The sequence below is a fragment of the Sapajus apella genome, unplaced genomic scaffold, assembly GCF_009761245.1.
Source record: "Sapajus apella isolate SASKATOON/1434 unplaced genomic scaffold, GSC_monkey_1.0 scaffold71, whole genome shotgun sequence".
Classification (NCBI taxonomy): domain Eukaryota; kingdom Metazoa; phylum Chordata; class Mammalia; order Primates; family Cebidae; genus Sapajus; species Sapajus apella.
In genome coordinates this window covers 9,923,741-9,947,497 of record NW_022437011.1, presented here as the reverse complement: position 1 = coordinate 9,947,497, position 23,757 = coordinate 9,923,741, and the positions used below count along the sequence as shown (strand labels likewise).

Sequence of the window (23,757 nt, the reverse complement as noted above, 5' to 3'; positions counted from 1 at the left end):
GGTATCTTGGAGAACTACTTGCCCCAAGCATTCGTCATATCCAGCTTGAAGGTAAGTGAAAACATAAAAAAATATAAAATAAAAGGAGAAAGCTACAAATAAAACTTCAAACTCCACTTAAAAAGGTTGAGGAAAATATATAGCCGAGGCTTCTGAGGCCCTTGTTGGTTTTTAAGTTAGATGTCAAAATGAGTGGTTCTTGTTGGTCAGACAATCTACTCTTCTAGAAGGCCCCACTGAAACTATCCTGAGGGATGGCTCCTGTGTCTTGTTTTTATTGGTAGCTTCATTCATCGTCTGTCATTCCACTCACTAGAAAAAGTTTTGAAAGGTATTTTATTTTAAACTGTATCCTCTATTTTCTAAGTGTTCAACAGCACAATAGGGCAACTATAGTTAAAAATAATTTATTATATATTTCAAATAACTATAGTGGAATTGGAATGTTCCTAACACAAATAAATGATACATGCTTCAGGTAATGGACACTCCAAACATCCTGATTTAATCATTACATTGTATGCTTGTTTCAAAATGTTATGTGTACTCCATAAGTATAACTAGTATGTAACCATAACTAATTTTTTTTAACTGTAACTGACAGAAAACAAAAAACCTCCCACGAGAATGGAGCATGATATATGGGAAAAGTTTTTCCTTCTCTTCAACATGATAGCTAGGTTAACTGTCATACCACCAGAGAATTTTTTAAATAACCCAATATGCCAGGATAGGGAGGCCATTCACATAAAATTTTAAAAAATAAACAAGCCTATTTTAAAATAAAACAGAAGATAGAGTTCTCTAGTATGAGAGAGCACACTTAATGCCTGCAGCCAATAAATGATCATAAGTAACAGGCAAGTATACCTGCTACTGAGTCCTAACACTTTCCACATATCTAAAACAACAACAACAAAAAAAATCCAAGAGCAACCAGACCCCTTCCCCCCAAAAGCACTGAAACAAAAGACTGATCTGTTTATACAGTCACATGAAAAATAAACATCTTTATTTTTTTGCCTACTTTATTTCATTTTTTCAAATAAAATTTAAATCTGTACAAAGTATACTGTTACAGTATATATTTTATAAGAATCAATGCCTAAAAGAATCACAATACTTCAATAAGCAGTACAGCAGACCTCGCTAGTTTTCAGCTTTGATATTGAACAAACTCAAGCCGGCTGATGCACAACACGTTTGCTTGGTTTCCACATGGTGAGTTCCCAGCACTGAGATGGGAGAACATGACAGCAAATATGGTAATATTACAGCCCGACACACTGCGTTTCTTCATGTGATAATAACTGCACATATTTAATACAGAATGCTCAAATTTACTTTTTAAATTGTATTTGCTTACTTCTTAGTTGGCAAAATTCAGCATTCTTAAATGGGGTCCCCAAACAGTGCAAATTAATGATATTCTAACTGTATATTGGCACATCTCCAATAAGGATTAACTTGTAAACTCAAAGAATATCAACAACTTAGTCCTAAATTTTAACTAATATACATCTGGTCCATTTAACCAAAGTCATTTTGGAAAGATATTAAAGAACAATTCTATTTCTGAAAGGATATTGTTTTGACCATTCTTTAGAGAAGATAAATTTTTAAATTGTCATTAAAATGTTTCACTATAAAAATTTTACAAACTTGATTAGAAATTTCAAGATTATGATTCACAGCAGACAAATACAAACTGTATATTCCAACAATACCTATTCTTAGACTTTCAAACAGAGCACAACCATGTCAGCTGTGTTAACTAAAATTCTGAACAGTGTACTAAATTTATAAGTGGTGCTGGGTCTAGCAAGTGTAAATACACAGTATATTTCAATGAAAAGAATTGTCTTCTTTATACTTTATTTGTTTTCCCATAAGGAAACATTAATGTTTACATTCTTTAATAAAGTTAATCTTACATCAGAATATAACTTAATACTGTCAGCAACAGGGACCACACACAGTAAATAAGAAGCACATTTAAAATAAGTCTGAATTCACATAGATTAACATTTGTTGGTTAATAAAATATCGACAGTATTACAATCTTACAATATTTACAGTAAGAAAAATCTAGAGTAATATATACCTTTCACAGCAGGATTCCTTTTTTTTAAAATTTCTTCCAGTTTGGGATTGTGTATACACGAAAAGCTCAAAATAAAGCAACTCTGCAATATAATCTTAAAATAATGGCTACTAGGGGGAAATTCTATCACAACCATTGAAAATAATGGTGACTTCTCACGGAGTCTGTGGCATCTGAGAACCCAGTTAATTAACCAAAGTCTTGCTCACATTAGCCTCAGTTAGCCAGATTAAAGCAGAACTCCGGCCTTCCCTGACTGCTGAAAACCCAACAGATTTTCTCAACATGCTATAAGAAAAGAGGAAAAATTGGTTTCAGCTCACACCTCATGGCTGGAAGCCTCCAGCCAGTGCACACTCCCCAACTTATGCTAAAAGAGGGCCAATTTCATCCCCACAGCATCACAAGAGTCCACTCTCTAACCACACAGCACTCTGACACCAAGCTCACCCATTTCTCAACTCTTGTGCCTTAGGATAATGCATTAACTTAGCCCATATAATACACACCAGCATCTTAAAGACTTGGGACCAGGGCAAAGAAACAGACTAGTGTAGTTTGCACTGAGATCAATAGGAAAAATGGGAAGTGATGCACATTTCCAATTAGAATGACAAGAAGAAGACCCACATCCCTAAACTGGAATTTGGTCAGGGCATCAGAGTTAGCACCCCCACTCTGAGTACCACTAGCAATTAGGATGTGTGCTCTGGGCCTCCTCTAAAAGAGAGCGTCTACAGTAAGTAATACAGTATGGGACATTAGTTCAGTGACGACTCCCAAGAAAGCAGATACAATTCTTGAATCTGGGGCTGTCTGTGGCACCTGAGGTCAATCATCCAAGCTGTGATCTGTCCCAACTCTGCTTACTTTATCTGATGGGCACAGAGCACTCAGGGATATGGCTGCTGGCTACTTTGGACTCTAGATCTCACAGGTAATCAACAGGTATCTGGGATTGAATTAGCAAACTGTACCATAGCTCCTTAAACAGACACTGTAAAGTTTGAAATCATGTCAAGCATGAATCTTCACTGTCAGGTCAGAAATCAAAGTGGGAGTCTTCCCACATCAGCCAAGTTTATTTTGTCAGAACCTTAGAGGAGTTGGACAGTTTTTCATGTTGCAAGTGATTAGTTTACTTATTTCAGTCAAGCTGGATTGGCAAATCAGGCTGATTTATTTAGTGAGCTTTGTTTTCTTGATTCTTATATGTGTGCTAACCCAAAGCTGTTGTATTTGGGCTAAAGACACTGACAGAGAAAATTCAAACGACAAAAGTTTTCAGCAAACTTCTGTGGCATTTTTTCTTTTTGGAAGTCAATACAAGATCTAAAGGTATTTCTACCCAACAAAGTCTGTTTAAGTGTTTAATGTTATTTCCTTTTTGGTCCTATACAGAATGCTATGACTTCTATATAGGTCTGAATGCTGCTCCATGTAGATTCCTTCTGTATATCTAAAAATATATACTTTTCAGTAGTTCAATACATGGTTAATCTTCCCACAGAGGAAGATTTTTGTAATCACATGTTGCAAAGTAGAAAACATCTCCTTTCTAAGAAAGGAAATATACTTTCCTATTGTACACTTTTGAATAAGCCCAAAGGCATGCACCAAAAATCATTATTAAAACTAATACATGCAATAAAATGGTGTAGAGTTAGACTTAAAGTGCTGCTTCTCAATTTTTTTAATTTGAAGAAGACATTTTGTCAGTTGCAGACTGAAACATCTTTCCCCCACCCACCCACCCCACCCCATGGCATTAAGAGAGAAAAGTAAAAAGTATGCATAAATCTTTAATTATTCTTTACATGGGGGGAAGAACAGATATATCAACTATCCTATATATAAACTGGATTCCCAGTTTTAAATAAAACCAATATTTACTGGTAAAAATTGTCAAAGCGAATACACCCAAACAAATGTTACTAGTAAATAAATGTTCTACATAGAGAATAATTTACTTTGGTTTTATGCACTTTCTCAAAAATAACACTAGTGTCCAAACGTCGCCAAACTGATGTGTTCCAGCAAAGTTGTAAGGCAAATCTTTTTTTCCCTAGTGACATCTTGTTTCCCAACAGACAAAAACTAAAATCTTTTGGTGAGGAAGGGGTTAAGATAATGGCTAACCCCTTGGCATCCTGAGCATTGTGGTTTATCAGACTCTACCCTGCTAGAAATTGTCAGGCACCCTGACCCCTGCCTTGAACCAGGAATGGCTCCCATGTCTAGAGATGCCCTGACTCCTTATAAATAGCTTTCAGAGCTTTGCTTCTTTTTCCCTTCTCTCTGGATGTTATAATGTCTAACAAAGCTGGTTGCAACGTCACATTTTGCTAGTAGGGGCCACCATCTAACAATAATTCCAATCTGAAAGGTTTTAAGCCAATAGTTGGTTCCCAATTTTATCAATGATTTGCGCTAAAATTCTCTACAATTTACTTAGAGCAGAAATCCTTAACTTGGGTTTCAGAAGATATGTGATGCCCCTGAGGTTGTATGCAAAATTACCCAGGTTATGTGCATTTTTTTTCCCTGGGGAGAGGATCCATCACACTTTCATCAGATTATCAAAGTTATCTGTGACCCCCAAAAAGGGTTATAGGGACTTAGAGGGATACCCGTAATTCATTTTATACCAGGACTGGGAAATGGGGGCAGAAAACTGAAAATGGCCTCGAAAAAGGCCAGAGACAAATTGCTGATCCTTTCCCTTTATTCACATTGGGAAAATAAGTACTTCGAACTAGGAAAAATCATTAATTAAGCTAGTTAAACTCCATTAAAAAATAATCAAATCCACTTTCTAAAATTTTTTCATTTTTGATATGTGGTAAATTTAGTCTCCAAGAAAAGGTTCCAAGACTGAATTTTTCTCTTTTCCTAAATGAAATTCGTAGCTATAATGCTGAATATCATCCACATTTAAAGATTTGACAACACAAAAGTTAGATAACTCTTGATGTGAATCTTTGACTTATGATTTTGAATAAGGGATTATCTAGAATCAAATATTCACTTATTAACCTTCATTTCCCAAAATTGGTCCATATTTAGACAATTACCTGGCACAATTTCACTAGATAAACCTAAAATCTGAACAATGGAAGTTAAACTTCTATCCAAAGCAAAAAACAAAGCCAATTGAATTGGCCACAAACATTCAGACTATGTTATAGAGGACCTTCTCATTTCAAATACATCACTGAATTTTCAACAGAATTTACAAACGTAAGATCCAGAATGACTAGCAAAACATGCTAAGAGCATGTCAAGAAGTAAAACTCCCCCCTCCCCAATCCGGAAACACAGTCAGGCATTCCAAAAATAAAACAGATCTGAAAAGAGGCCTCTCACTTTGTTTTAAGTATGAGGTGTGTACAAAGCTATGAGAAAGGGAATATGAAATGAAATAACCAAATAACTTAAAAAGTCATTTTAGTCAAAAACCCATCTCTCTGTTCCATTGATAAAACTATCAATTTTTAAATTTTTTTGCAATTCTGTGTTGCATAATATCACCAAGACAAAAAATATGTTCACAGGTATACTTTTTGTTATTTTCTTTCTGGAGCACATCTTTGAGGTCGTAAGACCGCATCTGGTTAAAATAAAGTCTCTTACCCTTGCTTCCCTTCCCCCTCAAAAAGTGATTCAACCCTGAATTCCAAAAAGGAATATTCAATATAATTACTTTAAAACCAGTTATATCACTTAGACCATGAGGAAACTATATGAACATTATGGAAAACTACACAAAAGAGGGAGCTGCCACTTGCCACCCACCTCACTTCCAGCTTTGTAAGCATGTACCCAGCTAGACTCATACATATCTCACTGACTTTAGTGAAACAAACCAACACACCAAAACCAGGCCATCTCAGGCTGGAAGTTGAAACTCAAAGACATCATTTCATATACACACACATATATATTTCCTATCCTAAGCTTTAACTTTGTCTATTTAAACAGTTTAATAAAGCTCACATTTACAAAGGATTTTATCGGCAAATAAAGGTCCATATTAAAAATTTTACCAAAACAAATTTTTGTTTTACACAGCTAACACTAAGAAATATTTTCTTGGTCTTATAAAGTATATTTAATTGCATATAAGTTTTGCTTTGGGTGGGATATTGAAAACATAATTCTGCATGAAATTAGAAAAGACTAGAAACAAAAGTGAAAGTGACTAGTCAACTTTCAAAAAATCAAGTGCAAAGATAAATAGTGCAAATAATGATAACTAGAAATTTTACAGGCAACTTTACATAGTCTTTCCTGCTTTTGCACTTTTACACATTGACAACTTTATAAACCCTAACAACTATATGCAGCATGGACATGGGCTATCATTTATCTCCACTGACTAGGCTTAAAGAAGCCTTTCAAAGACTTGTCTCACAGTCATTTAAATCACTACTTCTTGACACAGGTTTGGGAATTCACTTCTTTTTAAACAAATTTCTAAGGGAGGGGCTATTTAAGAAGGCTCTGCATTGACTTAAATGAGTTATAGTATTTAACTATTATAATTTAAAATCTGACACAAAATGTGAAAATTATACTAAAGTGCCAACTCTACAAAACAAGCTATAGTAAAAATAATCCTGCTATTGTTAATGAACTTGACATTCATAAAAAAGAAAAATTACCTTCAAAGTACAAAATCAGAACCTCTTTTTTGCTATTTTTAAAAGAGATTTTTATCACTAACATATAGAGATGTGAGTAAAATGAAACTTGAAAGTAATCTGTCAAAATCACTGGGAATAAATCCATACTAAATTTGACAACAAAGAGTTAATCCAAACATACTTGAATTATGTAACTTTAAAAACAAATATTATAGTAATTCTTTATCTTAACTTAAAACACTAATGGAATAATAGGAACAGAAATCTAAACACTATCAGCTTACCCTACAAAGGACATATGAACCACCAAGATGTACTATTAATAACTTATTTTATTAATATTTGCCACCACTGAACTCTTGGGAATACTACAATTTTAAACTAAGAGACAAAGTGGGGAAACAGGAACATGAGTTTGGGGGGTATGTTGTCTAATTTTAGAAATATAGTATTATTAAGGGCCTCATAAGGTCCACAAGGTTAAATGATTGCTATGGTTGCAAATGTAAAAGAAATAAAAAAGATACCTAAAATTGCAAGTTAGTGTTTTTATCTGGTTTATTGTCCTTCGTCTAAGAAATTTGTGTGGGCCAAAGTCTCAAAGTTCTATAAAAGCAAGGAATAATAAGTATCTTTGTGGACTGCAAAATCAAATAATTTGATCTAAGGACCATTTTGAAAAGTAAACTACATTGTAACAAGAGCCCAACAAAATAGATAGTATGTGTGATAAATATTTCCGATAGTTTAAAAATAACTGCCAAAAGCTTAAAATTTTCTTTTCCTCAAAATAATAACTCCCCAGCACCCACTTGCCTTGACCAGAAAAGCTGTCATTCCACAATTGTGCTACTTAATTTGTCCCAGAAAAGCAAACATGCTACACATGAAAACAGACTTGTATAATACTTCATCACCATCATAACTCTAGCTGTAGTAAGTAACAGTTTTCTCATAATCAGTGAGGGACCCATTTTCTCCGGCTTTATTGAAACTTCCTTAGTGAAGGTCAACTTCATTTCCTTAGTAAATAACTCTCATTCAGACTCCATCATAGTACCTTTTCCTACCTCTAGTAAAAATTCCTCCCATTTTACTTCCAAACCATTCCCTATATACCTCTCCAATGCCCATCCACAAACACATTAAACAGCTCTCCTCATCCTACTCTCAAATTTCCAAACCAGTAAGTCTCAGATCCCAGTAACTTACCTAAAATACACATACCTCTTACTGTCTTCAGTTCACAAGTTTCTTAACAAACATTAATTTAGATACCCTTCATACTGCCAGCTTAAGACTATGGGGAAAATAGCAATTGGAAAAAAAAACTGCCCAGTTACCTCATAATACTGAAATTGTTCTGGATCATCATTTAGCTATGTTCTAAGGCAGGAGTCAGAAATTTATTTACTTCTCTCTGAAGAAGTAAGCTTGAGTGCCACTGGTAGGCCTACAAGAATAAAAAAGGAGAGAGAAACAAAAAGGATAGGAGAGAGATGCCAGATCTACAAGGAGGTAGGTCAAGTGCCACCAACAACTACCTGCATTGAAAACTGCCAATCCACTCCAGCTAAATGCAAGTTTGACTCAAACTCAACATGTGTCTGGTAAGTCAATAGCTGATGGCTATCATTGAGCTAGTCAAGATGAAGAGGTAAGTCACCTGTCCCATAACTTTAACTGCCACTTCACAATAAGGACATATTTTCTTAAATCCTCCTAGGATCCTTCTGTGTTAATCTACCTTAGACCAAAACACACACTAACAACAGTATTTCCATGTTTTTCACAACTCTAGAATATAAGGACTTGGTCCTTGAACTTGGAGGCCTCTTAAGCTATTAAAGTAGAACCGAAATCAAGAAAATTAAACTCTTTAGCTTAAATTTTTTTTCCATGAAATGCTACAAAATAAGCTAATTGCTAACAATAATCAAAACAATGTGTGTATTTATGAAAACATGACAATCTTGTGATTCCAAAACAAGTGAAATATTTCTGATGTGCAAGAAGCAACTTTACATAGAGGATCACCACCATGTTTCTGCCTATCGACAGGACAATTTTCCACAAAAGCAAAGGACATCAGGAAGGAAAAATACAAACCAAAACAAATACCAAACATGGGGACAAAATAAAATGAATGAGTAGTTATGACATTCTTGTTAAAAATGTTAACAAGTGACCTTTGCCACACTCAGCTTTCCTAAAGATATAAATTGCCTGGCCCATTCAACATCAAAACTTGGTAGTTAGTTTAGCAGATTCATTGGCTTGGAACCAATAATTATTTCATTTTTCATCTGGTTGTTCTTGTATCATGAAATTCTACCTGACTCATGCTAATTCTGGCTTATTTTCACTTAGCCTACAATAATGAAATTTCTGTTCAAAAAGGACCTGTCAAATGGCCTATGCCTTAAATTTAGGTTTTGTTTTAGGATCAAATACCTTCTTAAATATTAATATTAAAATCAGCTTTTCTTAAAAAAAATCACAAATTCTGCAAAGAAAACTCTATAATAATTAATTCATGAATAGCAGTGATCACTTTAGTTTTATAGTGTACTTATGAATGGCCAAAATTTGGTTAACAAGCAATGAAGTTATTGCATGTTAACCAAATTAACATCAAATATTATGATTTAAAAATTGATACGCTTTAAACAGAAATATTATGATTTAAAAATTGATACACTTTAACAAACAAATCTGCACAAATAACTTTGGTGAATTTATGTAAGCAATTCCAATAAATTCTTTCTCCTACTTATTCCACTCTCATGGAGGGGTGTGTGTGTGTGTATACATATATATGTATGTGTATATGTAAATATGTATATATACATATATACGGTGTGTTTGTGTGTGGTGTGTGTGTGTGTGTGTGTAGCTCCCAATTTTGAAGATATTAAAATTTAGGGATAATAAACTATAAATGTTAGCGTCATCACCAACTATTCCAAACCTAAGGTGCTACAGATGCCCTTGTTTTAGCATCCTTTTACGTAGACAGCAAGATCTCATTCTGATACTCAAAAGATTTTAAAAAGGGAAAAAGTCATTAGACTTGGTATCTCAATTTTTATGGTGAAGAAAATCTTAAAATTATGTTCACATGTAAAATAAACTGAATTGTGGAGCTATGAAAGCTACTCAAGGATCAGTTTCAGAAAGTCCCATTCTAAAATCATCTGGAAATCTCTGTGTGTATATCACCTGAAAAAAATGAGTGGGAATATTGTAGATGAGAAGGTAAAACATGAGTGGAAGATAAAAATAATCATGCCCACACAGTGGGGTCACCAGGGCTAGCAGATAACCCAAAATGTCATAAAAGAAAAATGTGTTTAGAACGTTTCAACAGGGCCAAAACACAAAGTGTTAAAAGCACAGAAACAAAAATGAATGAGATAATCCCCCCCAACATCAAGTTACATAAGAAAATAGGAAGAAAAAAGTTGACATAGTATCTTTTTAAATATATCAAATCTTGACTGACTTAAAAAATCATATAAAGTGCTTGGGCCATGATACCCACCCAGATTCTCATTATCAACGGATTTATCTTTTCCCCTCCCTTCCACCCAAATTTACTTCAGTTTTCCTGAAGAAAAAGTACAGCATCCCTATATTAATAAGAAATGAAAACAGTGAGTACAACTGATATAGATCCATTGACTTTTATTACAAATGTACTTGATCACTTGGCTTCAAAAAGTTTAAAATCAATACCCTATTTTCTGTATGCCAGTACAAAGCAAACTGTTTTACAAATTAAATACCTAAAAATTTGACAAAAATATTAAAATTTGATGAAAAACAATTATAAAAATCCTTAATCTCTCTCTTCAAAAAAGGAGGCAGTCTTCCCAGTCCTATTATACAATATTAATAATATTCACCATTTTTAGAATAGGTAGCTAAATTATATCTTTCTGTTAGCATACAAAACTTAGACTAATAGATTTTATTTGTATATGCTCCAGTTAAGTTTGTGAATGCCATCTGATTGCAATATAATCAACTATCTTTAACTGAATCCTAATTTACACTTATTTAATAATTTGCATAGTTTGAAAGGGATAAAGGTTATTCTACAACTAATTATCATAGGCTATTACAGTGCTACTTTTCAAGGCAATAAGTATTTGCTCCCAAATGAAATTATCTGTCTTCTTTAGACAGGGGTTAAAATTACTAGCAGCTTTCTCTATTACCTGAAAAATCAAATTGGAAGTTAACCATCTCTAGATGTGAAGGCCTAAAAAAACATACTTTCCGCTTTGAGTCAAATTTCAACCCCTGCATGGGACAACTAGAAAGTGAGACTTTCAAGGTTTTTTATTTCCCTGTTGGTTTTGGTTTCTACTCTCCATGGCTTTTTGAGAAGCTGGAAAACAGTTTGTCTTTCCTGACTAGCATGGTCTTTTTTTCCATTTGGCAAATATTCATCTACCTCCAATCTGTATCTAGTAGAGGAAAAGCCAAAATGGCTTTTCTTATGAACTTCCTTTGTTGTCAAAGGCATGTATAATGATTTCTACAGTTCTGGTTAGTTAACTTTAGCTCCCTCTGTGGTTGGATGACTGTTGCTTCTAACACCAGCATGATAAATAGGAGGCACAAATAAAAAGTAGCTTAAAAAAATTTGGTGATTTAAAAGAAAAAAAACAAACAACTCCAAACACACACACATACATGAGCATTTCAAATCTGGTGGCTGATCTCTGGATTAAATTACTTGACAGTGTCTCTCATTTTAAAGAACGTCAATATTGCAATGCAGTTCAAGTTTTCTTTTATACTTAGGCAAATAATACAGTTTAACCAAGCTCTTGGACCTTAATTGTAAGACAAAGCAGATCAATAAAAATAAGGCATACTTCTCAGGAATTAAGTTTTGTTTACTTGTTTTTGGCACATTTGATCATACTGTCTTCTATGAATAACACATATGGTCAAATATACCATTTCCTTATTTGTGTCAGCACAAACAGGGTTTGCCAACTACTAAAATAAAAACAAGGAAAAACTCCAACATAAAACACTGAGATATAGAACCTTGGTAAAGTACCGAGCACCTGGGAGGGAAGGGTAGGGAAAGAATGAAACAGGAGAGGGAAGACAAGTTTTGGGAGGGTGCTTGGGGAGGTAAAGTGAGATGCTTAAAAAAAAGAGCATCTTTACAGTCACTTAGTCTTTTCTACGATCACTTTTTAAGTCTTAAAAGATCTGCATGTGGATTTCTTTTTAAACCCACTGACCATAAATCAGACACTGGTTTCAAAATCTTAGTAAGATTGTATTCAACTGTTTTAGTGTAAAGACAACTGCACAATACATGTGCTTCTTGAGCCGGTGGGATTCCAAGCAGAATCTGTAGTATATAGGTAAGAAAGGCTTCACTTTAGGTAACTCTGGCCCTAAAGAAAACCTCATGAAAGAATTCGCATTTCAAAGAAAGGACACTTTGCCTAAGTTTGCTGTGTTTTTGTTGACTTGCACTACTTATTGCTGGCTACTTTGAAACAGTAATCTAGGAGTACTCCAACAACCTGTAGTACAAGGCTTAACTTTAAGAAGCTATAGTAAACAAGAGACAAAATCAAAGCAATTCTCTTTCCTAATTAGTAACAGCACAGAGAATGCAGTCTTTTCCATATCACAGTTAAAGTACAGTGAACAAAACAGCTCAACAAACCTTAAGACAAAAAAGTGCAGGTTATTAATGTTTACATGCAGTTGATAAGCATTCCAAATGTCACATTATGCACTGTAAAAGCTCAACTTTACTATATGGAAATAAGAAAAATGCACCTCTGGGGAGGGGGAAAAGCAATTTAATCATTTCCAGTGATTTTGTAAGTAAAGAAACTCCTAACTACTGTACGGTCACCTCATATTTAACATTTTATGAATATTAAAAGCAAACAATTTAATGAGAAAATGCACAGTACAATGAAAATAGCTTGTTATTCAACATATACAGTAGATCTCAAAAACGAAGACAACACACTAAACCAGGGAGCATAAAAATATCAAATCAAAACCCAAAGAACCAGCAGAAAAAAAAATCCTTCAAAAAGACAACTGTTTGCCTTCCTAGGCCAATGCTTTACAATATGAGAAGCACTGATACCTTCCCGCTCCTACAGGTGGTGTCTTATACATACAGCAGTTAGATCTATATGGCTGGATTTGCCAAGAAACAATTCCATCCCCAGAACTCTCTGTCAGACAAGACCCTTTTTTTTTTTTTTAATACCAAAATACTTTCTACAGAATTCCAAACCAAAATGTACTGTTTAAGGCATCTTTTTTTATAACATTTTCTCTTCACTCAAAGATGATAGTCATGCAGCAGTTTAATGATAAAAATATATTAATATTTTACTATACAGCAGCAAGAAGTTAGTCGTCAATTAAAAGCACACAAACATCTTTAAATGAAAACCTGTAAAAGACTATCGTTACAAACAATTTCAGTTTGGAGGACACCAGCTTGGTAAAGTGCTCTCCTAAACTTTGCATTTTTATACCCTACACCTTGAATATATGAGTTATAGAACATACTTTTGATAGAAGGCTTGTACACTTGGGGAACACAAATACACTTAGCATATAATGTAGCCAGTAATAACTAGCACCACAGCTACATGGAAATCCTTTACATACACCAACTTGGCTTTCACTTTAAAACAAAACTCAGAATCCATGGCTCAGTAGGATAACTATAATTGTGTTGCTCTGCTTTTTAACAGGTCTACATAAGTTAATAGCACTAGCAAAAATCAAAGGATAGCTTCAGACCTCTTACAAGTTTAGGAGACAGTGCTAGTGACCACAAATAGACTCACTACCTGATGTCCAAGTACAGGTTCACTGGAAATTGCTGCACGTTAGTTAAGTTTTTAAAATCTTTCTACACATAATAAAAAAAATATATTATGAACGATACAAGTACATCTCATATACACAATAATGACAAAACGCCTACTCAGTCAAAGCAAACAGATGCAGAAAAATATTATGGGAGATTTCCTTTTTCTTTCTTTTTCCTTTTACTATTTGAACAACTTTGGTTCCAACCATAAAAATCACAACTTAGCAAATTTCATTTAAATGCCTTTTTTAATAATTTCTTCATGTTCACAGAAGTTTCACTGACCATTTTTTATATGTTTAAGGTCCAGATGCAATGCATATTGTATAAAAGAGAGCACTTATTGTTTACCTTGCATGAATTAAACCTACGTACCTTTAACTCTACAAACTTCTGCATAACATTTAGACAAAGCTCAGACACACAGCATGCCTAGCCCTCATATATATACACATCTCTAATCACAGGTATATAGGGTGTCAAATATACTATAATAACCTCCATGTAAGGTTTGAAATTTGGTAACAAAATGAGAAAAACTAAAAATATTATTTTACGTGTTCTAAAATATCTCTTTTTTTGTGCTAAAGTCAAATGTTAGCTCAACATGAAAAGGACTTTTATATAATTCAGCAATATTATAATCTTGACCATTTTGCAAACACTTTTTAATAATAATAGCTTAAACGTGTACAAAAGTTCTTGGTTAATTAGGGAAATAAACACTCAGTTCTTTATATTTTTTAATCAAGTAGGAAACACAGTTCATATAATGTTATTACTTTTTGTATTTTTTTGTTTTTAGCAGCTGCTTACTGTTTTATATGGTGGATAAAGTGGACAACATCCAGCGATGAGTGGCAAGTCAAGAAGAGAAACTGTCAGTTGGTGGAGGTTCTGTGGGTGGTGCTCCCTTGGAGTTAACAGGTTTTTTTTTTTTTTTTTTTTTAACTTTTTAACTTTTTATTTTCTCTCTTTCTTTACAGTATATTTTCTCTGTGTGTGGCTGTGTGTGTGTGTGTGTGTGTGTATGCATGTGTGTGGGGGAGTTTTCATTCAGTTTGATCAATCTTCTTCCCCTTCTTCCTCACCCTGCAGTAGCAGGGTGGCAGCGGCGGTCTCCTCCTGCTGCTGCTGTTGCTGTTGGTGGAGCTGCTCACAGGCAGCCCGCTTCTCCCTCTGCTTCTCTTGAATCTTCTTCATCTCCTCCGAGTACTTGCAGAAGGTGTGTCCGAACTTGGCCCACACCTTGTAGGGCACGGTGATGGAGTTGCGGTAGGTGGGCTTCACCTCGCTCACTCGCATAAACACGCCGTACTTGTTGGAGCCCACATCGAAGAAGAAGCGCTTGTTGTCCACAGTCAAGGAGGTGCCCTCGGGCAGCTCGGCCGGCTCCTCCTCCACTCCGTAGTCGTCGATGAGCTTGGCCAGAGCGTCACGGAACTCGATGAGCCCCTGCGCGGGCAGCGCAATGGTCTGGCCCTGCGTGGAGCCCAGGCCAGGCCCCCGGTTGACCGTCTGGCGGATGCGCAGGAAGCGGCCGCGCTGGTTCTCCTTGAGATCCATGTAGTACTTGCGGTTCTCGCGCACCAGGAACTCGCTCTTGAGCGCCCGGCGCGGCTCGTCCTGCGCCTGGGCCAGGTCCGGCGGCTGGCTGGGGCCCAGCTGCGCGTAGTGCTCGATGAAGTCGCCCAGGTAGTCGCGGAACTCCACGGCCACTGACATGGAGAGAGTCAGGCGGCTCTTGTTACCGCCCGCGCCCACCTCGGCAATCTTCAGGAAGCGGCCCTTGGCGTTCTGCTTCACGTCCAGGTAGAAGCGCTTGTTCTGGATGTCCACCCGCTTGGAGGCCAGCTCCTGCGTCTCGTGCTGCAGCCCCCCTGGGGCCCCGCCGCCGCCGCCGCCACTGCCGCCGCCGCCCCCGCCGCCACCACCGCCCCCGCCGGAGCCTGAGCCCGAGCCGGGGTGCCCCAGGGAGCCGCCCGAGCCCAGCGCCGCACCACCCTGCTCGCTGCCGCTGTCTCGGTCCGCCATGATGCTGCGCTCCGCTGCCGTGCCGCCGCCGCCGCCTGCCGCTCCGCCCGCCGCCTCAGTCGCCTCAGCCGCCGCTGCTTTCCCTCCCCGGCTCCGCCTGCTGCCGCCGCAACCCCCACAGCCAGTCAGCCACTCTCGCGAGATCTGCGGGAGAGACGAGACAGACGAGACCCGGTAACAGGGCACTGACTCCCCAGTACAGTAGCAGGGCGCCCTACTGTACGCGCCCACCCGCCCGCCGACACGTGACCTGCGCCCCCTCCCCACTGCTAGCCCCCCGTCCGCCCGCCCGCCAGGCGGCGCCCACCCACCAGCCCTCACCCTACAACCCTGGCTGGGTGGGGGAGAGAGAGCAGGACGCGCCGCGTCGCAGCTGCTGCTGCCGCTGCCGCCGCCACTGCTACCACCACCACCACTACCGTGGCTGTTGCTGTTGGCCAGACCCTAGGCGGCCTCAGCCTGGGGAATTAGGGGACTAGGGGTGAGAAGGAGTCTGCCATACTAAACACAGGGAGTGGGCCTAACTAGCTCTGCTTTCCAGTGACTCCCCCAAAGAGGATGTGGGGGGAGGGGCCTGCGCAGCACAGCAGAGCCCGCTGCAGAGAGGGGACACCGAGTCACGGCCACCCCTTCTCATGCGGGCCTCAGTCAGACCCTGAGCCAAACCTAGACAGGCCCGCCCGCCACCCGGTTGGACTGTCTCCTACCGCAGAGCCCTGGCTGCTGAGACAGGCGAGGAAGAGAGGTGGTGCGGTGGTAACCCTTAGCTGCAGAGGGGGCTGCTAGGGATGAGGACGGGGCGCAGGCAGCAGTGGCACGGAGCGGCAGACACCTAGCCTGTCCCTCCCCTCTCCCTCCTCTCTCTCCCGCCGCTCCCCCTCCCAGCGCACACGGCAGTGGCTCTGGCCTCAGATGATCCCGCTCCCCCCTCCCCCCAACCGCAGCCCCGCACAGTCGGGCGGGCGGGCGCACTCACCGATGGGGGAAGCCGAGCAGAGGACAGTAGACGCACCAGGGCTAGGGTGCCCGCAGTGCCTGTTCCCGTCGGCTCTGCCCTTCCCCACGAGCAACAATCAAAAAGAAACCCCACATTCACCCAAAAACCTGCAGCCAGTCCCCCTTGGGACCACGACTGCCTGCCTACCCGCCCGCCTCCCCCTCCTCCTTCTGAGATTTGGGGAAGGGGGGCACCCTGCTCAGGGCTGAGCCCAGCCTGTGTTGCTGGCCAGCTCTGCGGATGAACCAGGCCCCTGTGAGCATTCAGACCCTAGCCCACTCTTCTTTTCTGGAAGGACCCAGACTGGAGGAGAAAACCAAGTAGGCTTTCGGAAATTCATGAGCTAAAAATGTTAGGAATTTCCTGGGAAACGCAGTTCCTTAACGAGATTCATTAAAGCAGGTTCGCTTGCCCCTTTTACTCGTCTTCCCAGAAACTTGTGTCAAGGAGAGACCCCACTCCGAAAAGTAAAACATTAAATGATCAATGGTTTTTATGCAGACAGCTAGGTTGCTGACCATTACTGAACCAGTGAATCTTTGGACGGTGATAGCCAAAAGGGATTTTCCCTGGTGTTATAAAGGGGCTCAGAGATAACTGATTTCTCTCTTACTAGACCTGATGTATAACCCAAGGCCTATTTCCAAATAGGTACTAAGTGCTCATACTCTCTGACTGCAGTCTGCATCCCTGGCACTGTGGAGAAAGCTAAGGCCTATCTCCAGGGGACCCCCCTGCCAATGCTCCCACACTCTTCCCCTATCACCTTCTACAGGCAGCTGAGAGGCTACAGATCACACAGCTCTGCGACTAGTTTTCTCAAGCACAGATTGCTGCCTCTATCCTGAGAAAAGTGTATCTATTCCACCCGTGGGTTGTATTCCCATTGAGCATCTCTTTCCCCAAAAGGAGACTTGCCTCCCTCACTCTTAGCCAGAGGGACAACTGGAAATATGGTTGCCCAGCTTCCTAGAAGAGAGTGGACTAACGATCAAAAAACCAAGAGCAGCCTAGGGAATAAGCCTTGTTGATTCCTGAACCCTCAAAGCCCCCGAACATATCCCTTCGCCTCCTGAACAAACTTGCCTGCTAGGTATTCACAGCTTCCTTTTTCCCTTAGTAAGAGCCCCATTCTACTCAGCATTAGCTACTTCAGCCCTGGGCTGAAGTTTGCGACTTCCCACTGAAAAGAAACAGGCAGCACCTGGCCACCAAAGAGCAAACGGGGGCAGTCCTGTGCACCGGACCCACAACAACCCACCTATGTCCAGTGGTCCCTGAAATGGCTCCCTGAAGGGAAGGCCCACGCCAAGAGATAAAAGCCCAGGCTTTGGGCTCCATAAAGAACTTGCTCACTTTGGGGGCAACCTCTAGTACCACATAGTATCATTTCCGTGTTGATTTTTCTGCACTCCCTCCCCTGTCCCAAAGTCTATTGGGAAGGGGACACAGAACTTTTGAAGCACTTTCCACTGCACAGAAATAGATGTGTGAAGAAGCAGTTGCTCCTCCAGGCTCAAACAGTGGCAATCAGGACCCTGGATAGACCCCAGCCCCTCCAGGAACAGAAAGGCTGAGCAGCAGGATCTCCACAGAGAATGGAGTGGGGCATTGCGCTTTGCTAGTAAACTGAGGCTAAGATCTGGTAAAATCCAATCTAGAAGGGCTGCTGTTCTTCCTCAAGAGTTTACCTTGCATCAAACCAAGCCCCTGCTCCCTAATGAGAATTCAAGGCAGCAACAAAGCCAAAGAGAATACGATGAGGGCCCCACCCACCCCCTGCCAGTTCCTGCCTTTCTTCTGTGCTGATTGCTGCCCCCAGGACAGAAGACTAAGACTCGAAAATGCCTTCCGTCCTATCCCAACTTCTAGTCTAAATTTTCTTGCCCTCCGTCGTCGTAAACGTCTATATACAGGGATTCCGAAGTGATTTGTTTGGAAGTACCCTGTTTTTCTGAAAAAGTGGCTGCCACCAACAACTGACTTCTTAGTTCCCCAGCGCAAAGCCAATTATGAAGATTCTAGACAGAACACAAGCTGAACATCACGTGTACACTTAAACTGAGAATTTTAAGCTCAAATCAGCAAATGACTGAGACCTAGATCTCTCCACATAAATATGTACTTATTTTATGCTATTCATTATCTCTGTATAAAACTTTTCCCTTATATGCCAGCTTCTCTCCTACTTTATACGTTTCTGAAAAGCAAACAAGATTAACATGGCATTTCCAAAATAATTCAATGATAAATAGGATATTTAGCATATTTTCACTATTGAAATGAGAGTTAATTTCAGGATAAGCCTTTAAGTGTGGGTTTTTTTCTCAGACTAAAGAGGTGAAAGGCAGCTTTCCTTGGGAGAAATGAATATAAACTTCCAGAAAAGTCTTAAAACAAAAAGTTTAAACTTTAAAACTTCACAGTTATATTTGCATTGTAACACTCAAAAGTCATTAGAAAATGAGTGGATTTTAAGACTTCTAACCATTTGTTAATTATCTAAACAATATACTAACTTGGTGAATGAAAAGTCTGTTCTAGTATCCAGCTGTTTGAATTTGTTACTGTAAAACAAATAGTTGTAAAACTAAATGTGTAATTTCATTACAATGTAGGAAAGACAAAGGGAAAACGAAATATAATATACAGCAAATTAATATGCAGCAAAAATCCATGTTAATGAAAAACTTGTCAAAAGTAAACATTTCCTTTCTCCTCAAAATTTGCTTACATTTTAAAGACATAATGTCTCTGGATTTCTTGAGCCCTTTTATTATTAATACAACAGACACATTTTAAAAAGAATAGAGACTGCTTTATTTTTAATCCCACTGTCTCTGGGTATTTAACAAACTCTTACCAACAAAAAATTGTGCGCAAAGAAATAGACATTAGGCAGAACAAAAAGGGAAAAAAGCTTTAATTTTCTTCAGCCTGAACTACAGGTGATTCTGAAATAATCTAATTCAGCTTTGGTTTTATAAAGTAAAAATCAACACACATTTATAAAATAGAAAGAGGTTGTCTACCTCTGGGTAGTAACCCTTTTGGTTATAGCGTTCCTAATAGAAACAATATGTTGATTAATATTTTACAAAATCACAAATTTCCAAAATAAAGAACATTAGCGCTTGTGTTTTCAAGTTCTTAGGTTAAATACCAGTCTTAAACCAGACAACTATCTTCAATACCCAACTCATTAAAACTAACTGGGATATTGTACTGCAAATTTTCAAAGTGGCGAAATGAGCCATTTCTTCTCATGAGTATCTACCAAAAAAGAGAAACTCCCAAATCTTAACATTTAACAACAACAACGACTAATAGTAACAGCATTTCCCGGATCTTTCTTTAAAAGCGTATCCCTTTTCTTTAGCTCACTTAATCTTGAAAATCATGACTCTTCAATGCTATTTTAATGTTTAGGATTAAAGATATGAAGTAAACATTTAAAATATGAAGAGAACAATCCACATTATAAAAATTCTTGCATTTCCAAAATGTTTTCATTTTAAGCATTTGCAGAAGAGTTAAATAAATGTAGCAGACATTCTAAATTCGATAAAAGATTCAGAGAACCCGACATTTTATATACCCCAAAGGTCCAAACAGAACCGATGTAAATGTCAATAGCTCTCTCCCTTCCGGTTGATACTTAAATGATTTTACTAGTACTCAAAGCAATGAAATCAGCAACTCTCTCTCCACACTCTAGTCAACATTCCTATTTTCAAAGCCGCAATTCGCAAACGTCAGTTGGGCGGGGGCGGTGGGGGATCTTGAAGTAATCCAAAAATTTCCTTTCCCCTTTGACAGTCCACCAAAAGATGTCAAACCAAATCCAGCCTATTGTAAAGCTCTGGGACCTCCCTTCCAAGGACACCGAACACAAGCATAGACACCGTTGCGAAAAGCTGTCCAAAAGCGCCTGGTCGGACAGAAACGTAAGGAGCCCAGACCAAAACGAATTAGAACCCTCAACAGAGGGTCCCGCAGACACCGCGGAAAAGAACGTGGCATTTATTCCAGGGTAGACAGCTACGAACCGGAGTTACCCAGCCAGTCTCTTGGGCCTCTCCAACCCAAGTTCAGGTTTATGGCAGATATATTGGTTGGGTGCCTTCCCCTACATACATCACAGCCCGCCTCCGGGGTCCACTGCCGCTCACAGAGAAGACCCCTCAGCTTCACATCCGTTCCTTTTGCCCTCGGACAAAGGTAGAGGAGCTGTGGAGCTGACCCAGCGCTGTGGGGCAGTAAAAATGCCTTGTTCGGGTCACCCATCTTTGGGCCTGGCTTCATCTGCGATGTCAGCAGCAAAGGTTTTTTTTCTGGTTTTGTTTTGTTTTTACAGCGCATCCTGGGCGGGTGTATACATTTGGTGGTGGTGGTGGGGTGGGGGGAGCTGAACAGAGGAGGGGTTGGCAGTAAAGCCTGGGTTATAGAACTCTCCTTCGTCTCCCTCCTCCCAGGGTTGCCGTGCAGGGAGTGTCAGCCACGTCTAGCGCACAGTCCCAGGCCCCAGGGCGAAGGCGGCCAGGGGAAATGGGGCTCAGGGATTGCTAAGCAAACGCATCATTGGTGGTCTCCAGCGCCTGCGGAGGTAGGATTGTCTCTTTTCTTAAGGAGCGTGTTATTTTGTTCTCTTTTGGAAGTAGGAGGGGGTTCATTCGTTTCTCGCTGCGGGGGGTGGGGGAGAACGTTGCTGCACCGCCTGGGTCTCCGAGAGGGAGGGTGCGGGGATGTCTGCAATGGTACTATAATTATTTCTGGGCTGAGAGGGCAAGTACAGGGGACGGGGCAGGCGGCACCTCGAGCTGTGGCAGTGGCAGCAGGGAAGGTCGCGAGGGGCTTACCCGGGCGGGCGGGCGGGCGCTGTCCTGCCGCAGGTGAGGGAGGGCGCAGGCTGGCGGGAGGGAGGACGCGCGCGAGGCAGGCGCGAGGAAGGGGGGAGGGGAGGAGGGCGCGCGCGCGCACACCTGTCCTGGACAGCGGCGCTAGCCGAGCTGCGCCTCACTTGGGCTCTGCGGGCTGAGGAGGGAAGAGGGCGGGCTGGCAGGCGGGGGCGGGACGCCGAGGGGAGGAGGAGGAGGCGGCTCTGTTGGCAGGCTCGGCTCTCGCTCGCTCTCCCTCCCGCGGGCAAGTCCGGCTCACACCCTGCTTCTCCCGCTCACTCACAGCCCGCTTGGCTCTCCCTCCTCCTCCTCCTTCCCCTGCGGGATCCGCTCGCCGCCGCCGCCGCCGCCGCAGACGGCAAGTCGTGGCAGCCAGACGTCGGCGCGTAACCCGGCGCTCCGTGCGTGACTCCGGGCGACGTCAGCGCGCGCACCGCGTTCCCCACCCCTCCTCCCCACTCCGCGGCTCGCGCCCTCCGCTCTCGCGTCCCTCCGTTTTAGCTGCCGCCGCGGCGGCCGCTGAGCGCGCTCTTCCCGCCCCCATCTCGCGCGTGAGCGCGCCCTCTCGGCTGTTGGCGCGTCAACATTCCGCGGCACAGGCCTTGGGGCGCGTCTGAGGAGGGGGCTGTCTGTGGCTTCTCCACCCATACTTCCTTCACCCACTGTCCGTAGCGCCCACAGAGGACTTATTCCTCGTTGGGCTTCTGAAGGCCGAAGCTAGGCTCAGGCGGGGATAGAACCCTGAAGGGCCTGCGCCAGCTCCAACTTAGGACCCTGTGCGTCGTAGCGGCTGCCGCTACCGCTGCCACCCGATCACGCCGCACCCGCGCCCCAACTCCGCCCGGGTCTCTGAGGAGGCAATAGGCCTTTCATCTCCCGGGAAGGTCTCACCTTGGCCTTCAGACACCCGCCGAGAGGGGTTGGAAGGACAGAATTAGCATAAAGAAGAGAGGCTAGACCACTTTTCAGGCTCTGGCCCCAGGAATCCTTGACAGGAAGCGTGGGGTTGCTGCCCAGCCTCCCACGCAGTATAATATATTGAAGCCGGGGCCCCTTTGAGGGAATGCGACTTCCTTGAGCCGAGGGGGAAAGAGTAAAAGTTATTTTTCATAAATTGCTATGCAAGGACAAAATGTAGAATTATAAAATGTGTTTCACATAGTCTTAAAGACTTACAATCTTTAAGACAGTCTTCTTGAAATCGTATCAAGTTTGACAAGATGTTGGGTGCACGGTAACGGTCTTCCTCGCCGCCTTTGCTGTCACGTCACCATCCTGCAACACTGAGTACACAGATGGAACATGGGTCAGCTAATAACTGCTGCAAAATAAATAGGAACTGCCTTTATAATCTTTATCATTATTTAAATAAACCTCTAAGAAGTCAAACTGTGATTTAGGAAAACTTATTCATTGCCTCAACCTATTTAACTTAGTGTATTTTGTTTTAAAGTTACTTTGCAAATACACCACAAAATGCCCCTTTCTTAGGCAATAGTAGACTTTTAAACTCACTTCTTAGAGGATCTTTTCCAAGAATCATATCTAATTGAGTCTGCGAGACAAGTGGGACTAAGGTGTAATTAATCCCATTTTACAGATGGAAACTGAGTTATCAGAATGTAAGTCAGTTGTTCAGCGTTGCGAGGAGTCGGTCACTGATAGAGGGAAAAGTCTAAGGTCTATTACTGCCTGCTTTATCCACTAAACCAGAAATCTCTCAATTGTTTTCTTCCAAGTATCTTTTGCTACCCGTATTGTAGGCAGTGCCTGATGGCTGAGAAGAATTGCAGAGGACTAGAAAAGGTTTGAGTCTGAAATTTTCTGCCTCAGAGAATTACAGCTCAGCAATAAGCTATTGCGGAACAGTTCAACTTGCGTATTAACAACAACAACAACAACACGCTTATTCCTAGCTGGAGGTGAGAAAATGAGACTGGCTTAAGGGTGATAGGTTATTTCCTTTGAATTGCTTTTTTTATTCACCTCATCTTTAGGTGGCAGCACTACTGTATAAATATCCTTCAAAGTACAGTCTTCTGCAACTTATCCTAAAGGATATTCTGTCCTAAGTGTTTCCAACTGTATTATGGAGATTAGAAGCTGGTGATTTTTTTCTTCTTATTTTTGAGATGGAGTTTCGCCCTTATTGCGCAGGCTGGAGTGCAATGGCGCGTTCTCCGCTCACC

At 40.8% G+C, this 23,757-nt stretch overlaps 2 protein-coding genes and 1 long non-coding RNA gene across 4 annotated transcripts; 1 reads left to right on the top strand and 2 right to left on the bottom strand.

The window, feature by feature from the left end:
- Positions 1-988: 988 nt before the first annotated feature.
- Positions 989-9,356, bottom strand: IGIP (IgA inducing protein). Its single transcript, XM_032250570.1, has one exon. The coding sequence runs from the start codon at positions 1,316-1,318 to the stop codon at positions 1,157-1,159; it is 162 nt and encodes a 53-aa protein (XP_032106461.1). The 5' UTR covers positions 1,319-9,356; the 3' UTR covers positions 989-1,156.
- A 1,064-nt stretch (positions 9,357-10,420) lies between these two features.
- On the bottom strand, positions 10,421-22,234 carry PURA (purine rich element binding protein A). Of its 2 annotated transcripts, none has more exons than XM_032250569.1 (2): positions 21,653-22,234; positions 10,421-15,817 (listed from the first exon to the last, which is right to left on the bottom strand). In XM_032250569.1, exon 2 carries the CDS (start codon positions 15,671-15,673, stop codon positions 14,705-14,707), a length of 969 nt encoding a protein of 322 aa, XP_032106460.1. In that variant the 5' UTR covers positions 15,674-15,817; positions 21,653-22,234; the 3' UTR covers positions 10,421-14,704. The 2 variants fall into 2 exon arrangements, with proteins under 2 accessions (XP_032106460.1, XP_032106459.1); XM_032250568.1 differs by lacking the exon at positions 21,653-22,234 and adding an exon at positions 16,381-16,532.
- On the top strand, positions 20,493-23,739 carry LOC116531670. The gene is made up of 3 exons (XR_004260513.1): positions 20,493-20,617; positions 21,146-21,276; positions 23,701-23,739. It is a non-coding gene; the product is annotated as an uncharacterized LOC116531670 (long non-coding RNA).
- The last annotated feature ends 18 nt before the right edge of the window (positions 23,740-23,757 follow it).

Excerpts from the sequence above, each read along its gene's own strand:
- IGIP (XM_032250570.1), bottom strand. The coding sequence starts at position 1,318 with ATGTGCAGTTATTATCACATGAAGAAACGCAGTGTGTCGGGCTGTAAT.
- PURA (XM_032250569.1), bottom strand. The coding sequence starts at position 15,673 with ATGGCGGACCGAGACAGCGGCAGCGAGCAGGGTGGTGCGGCGCTGGGC.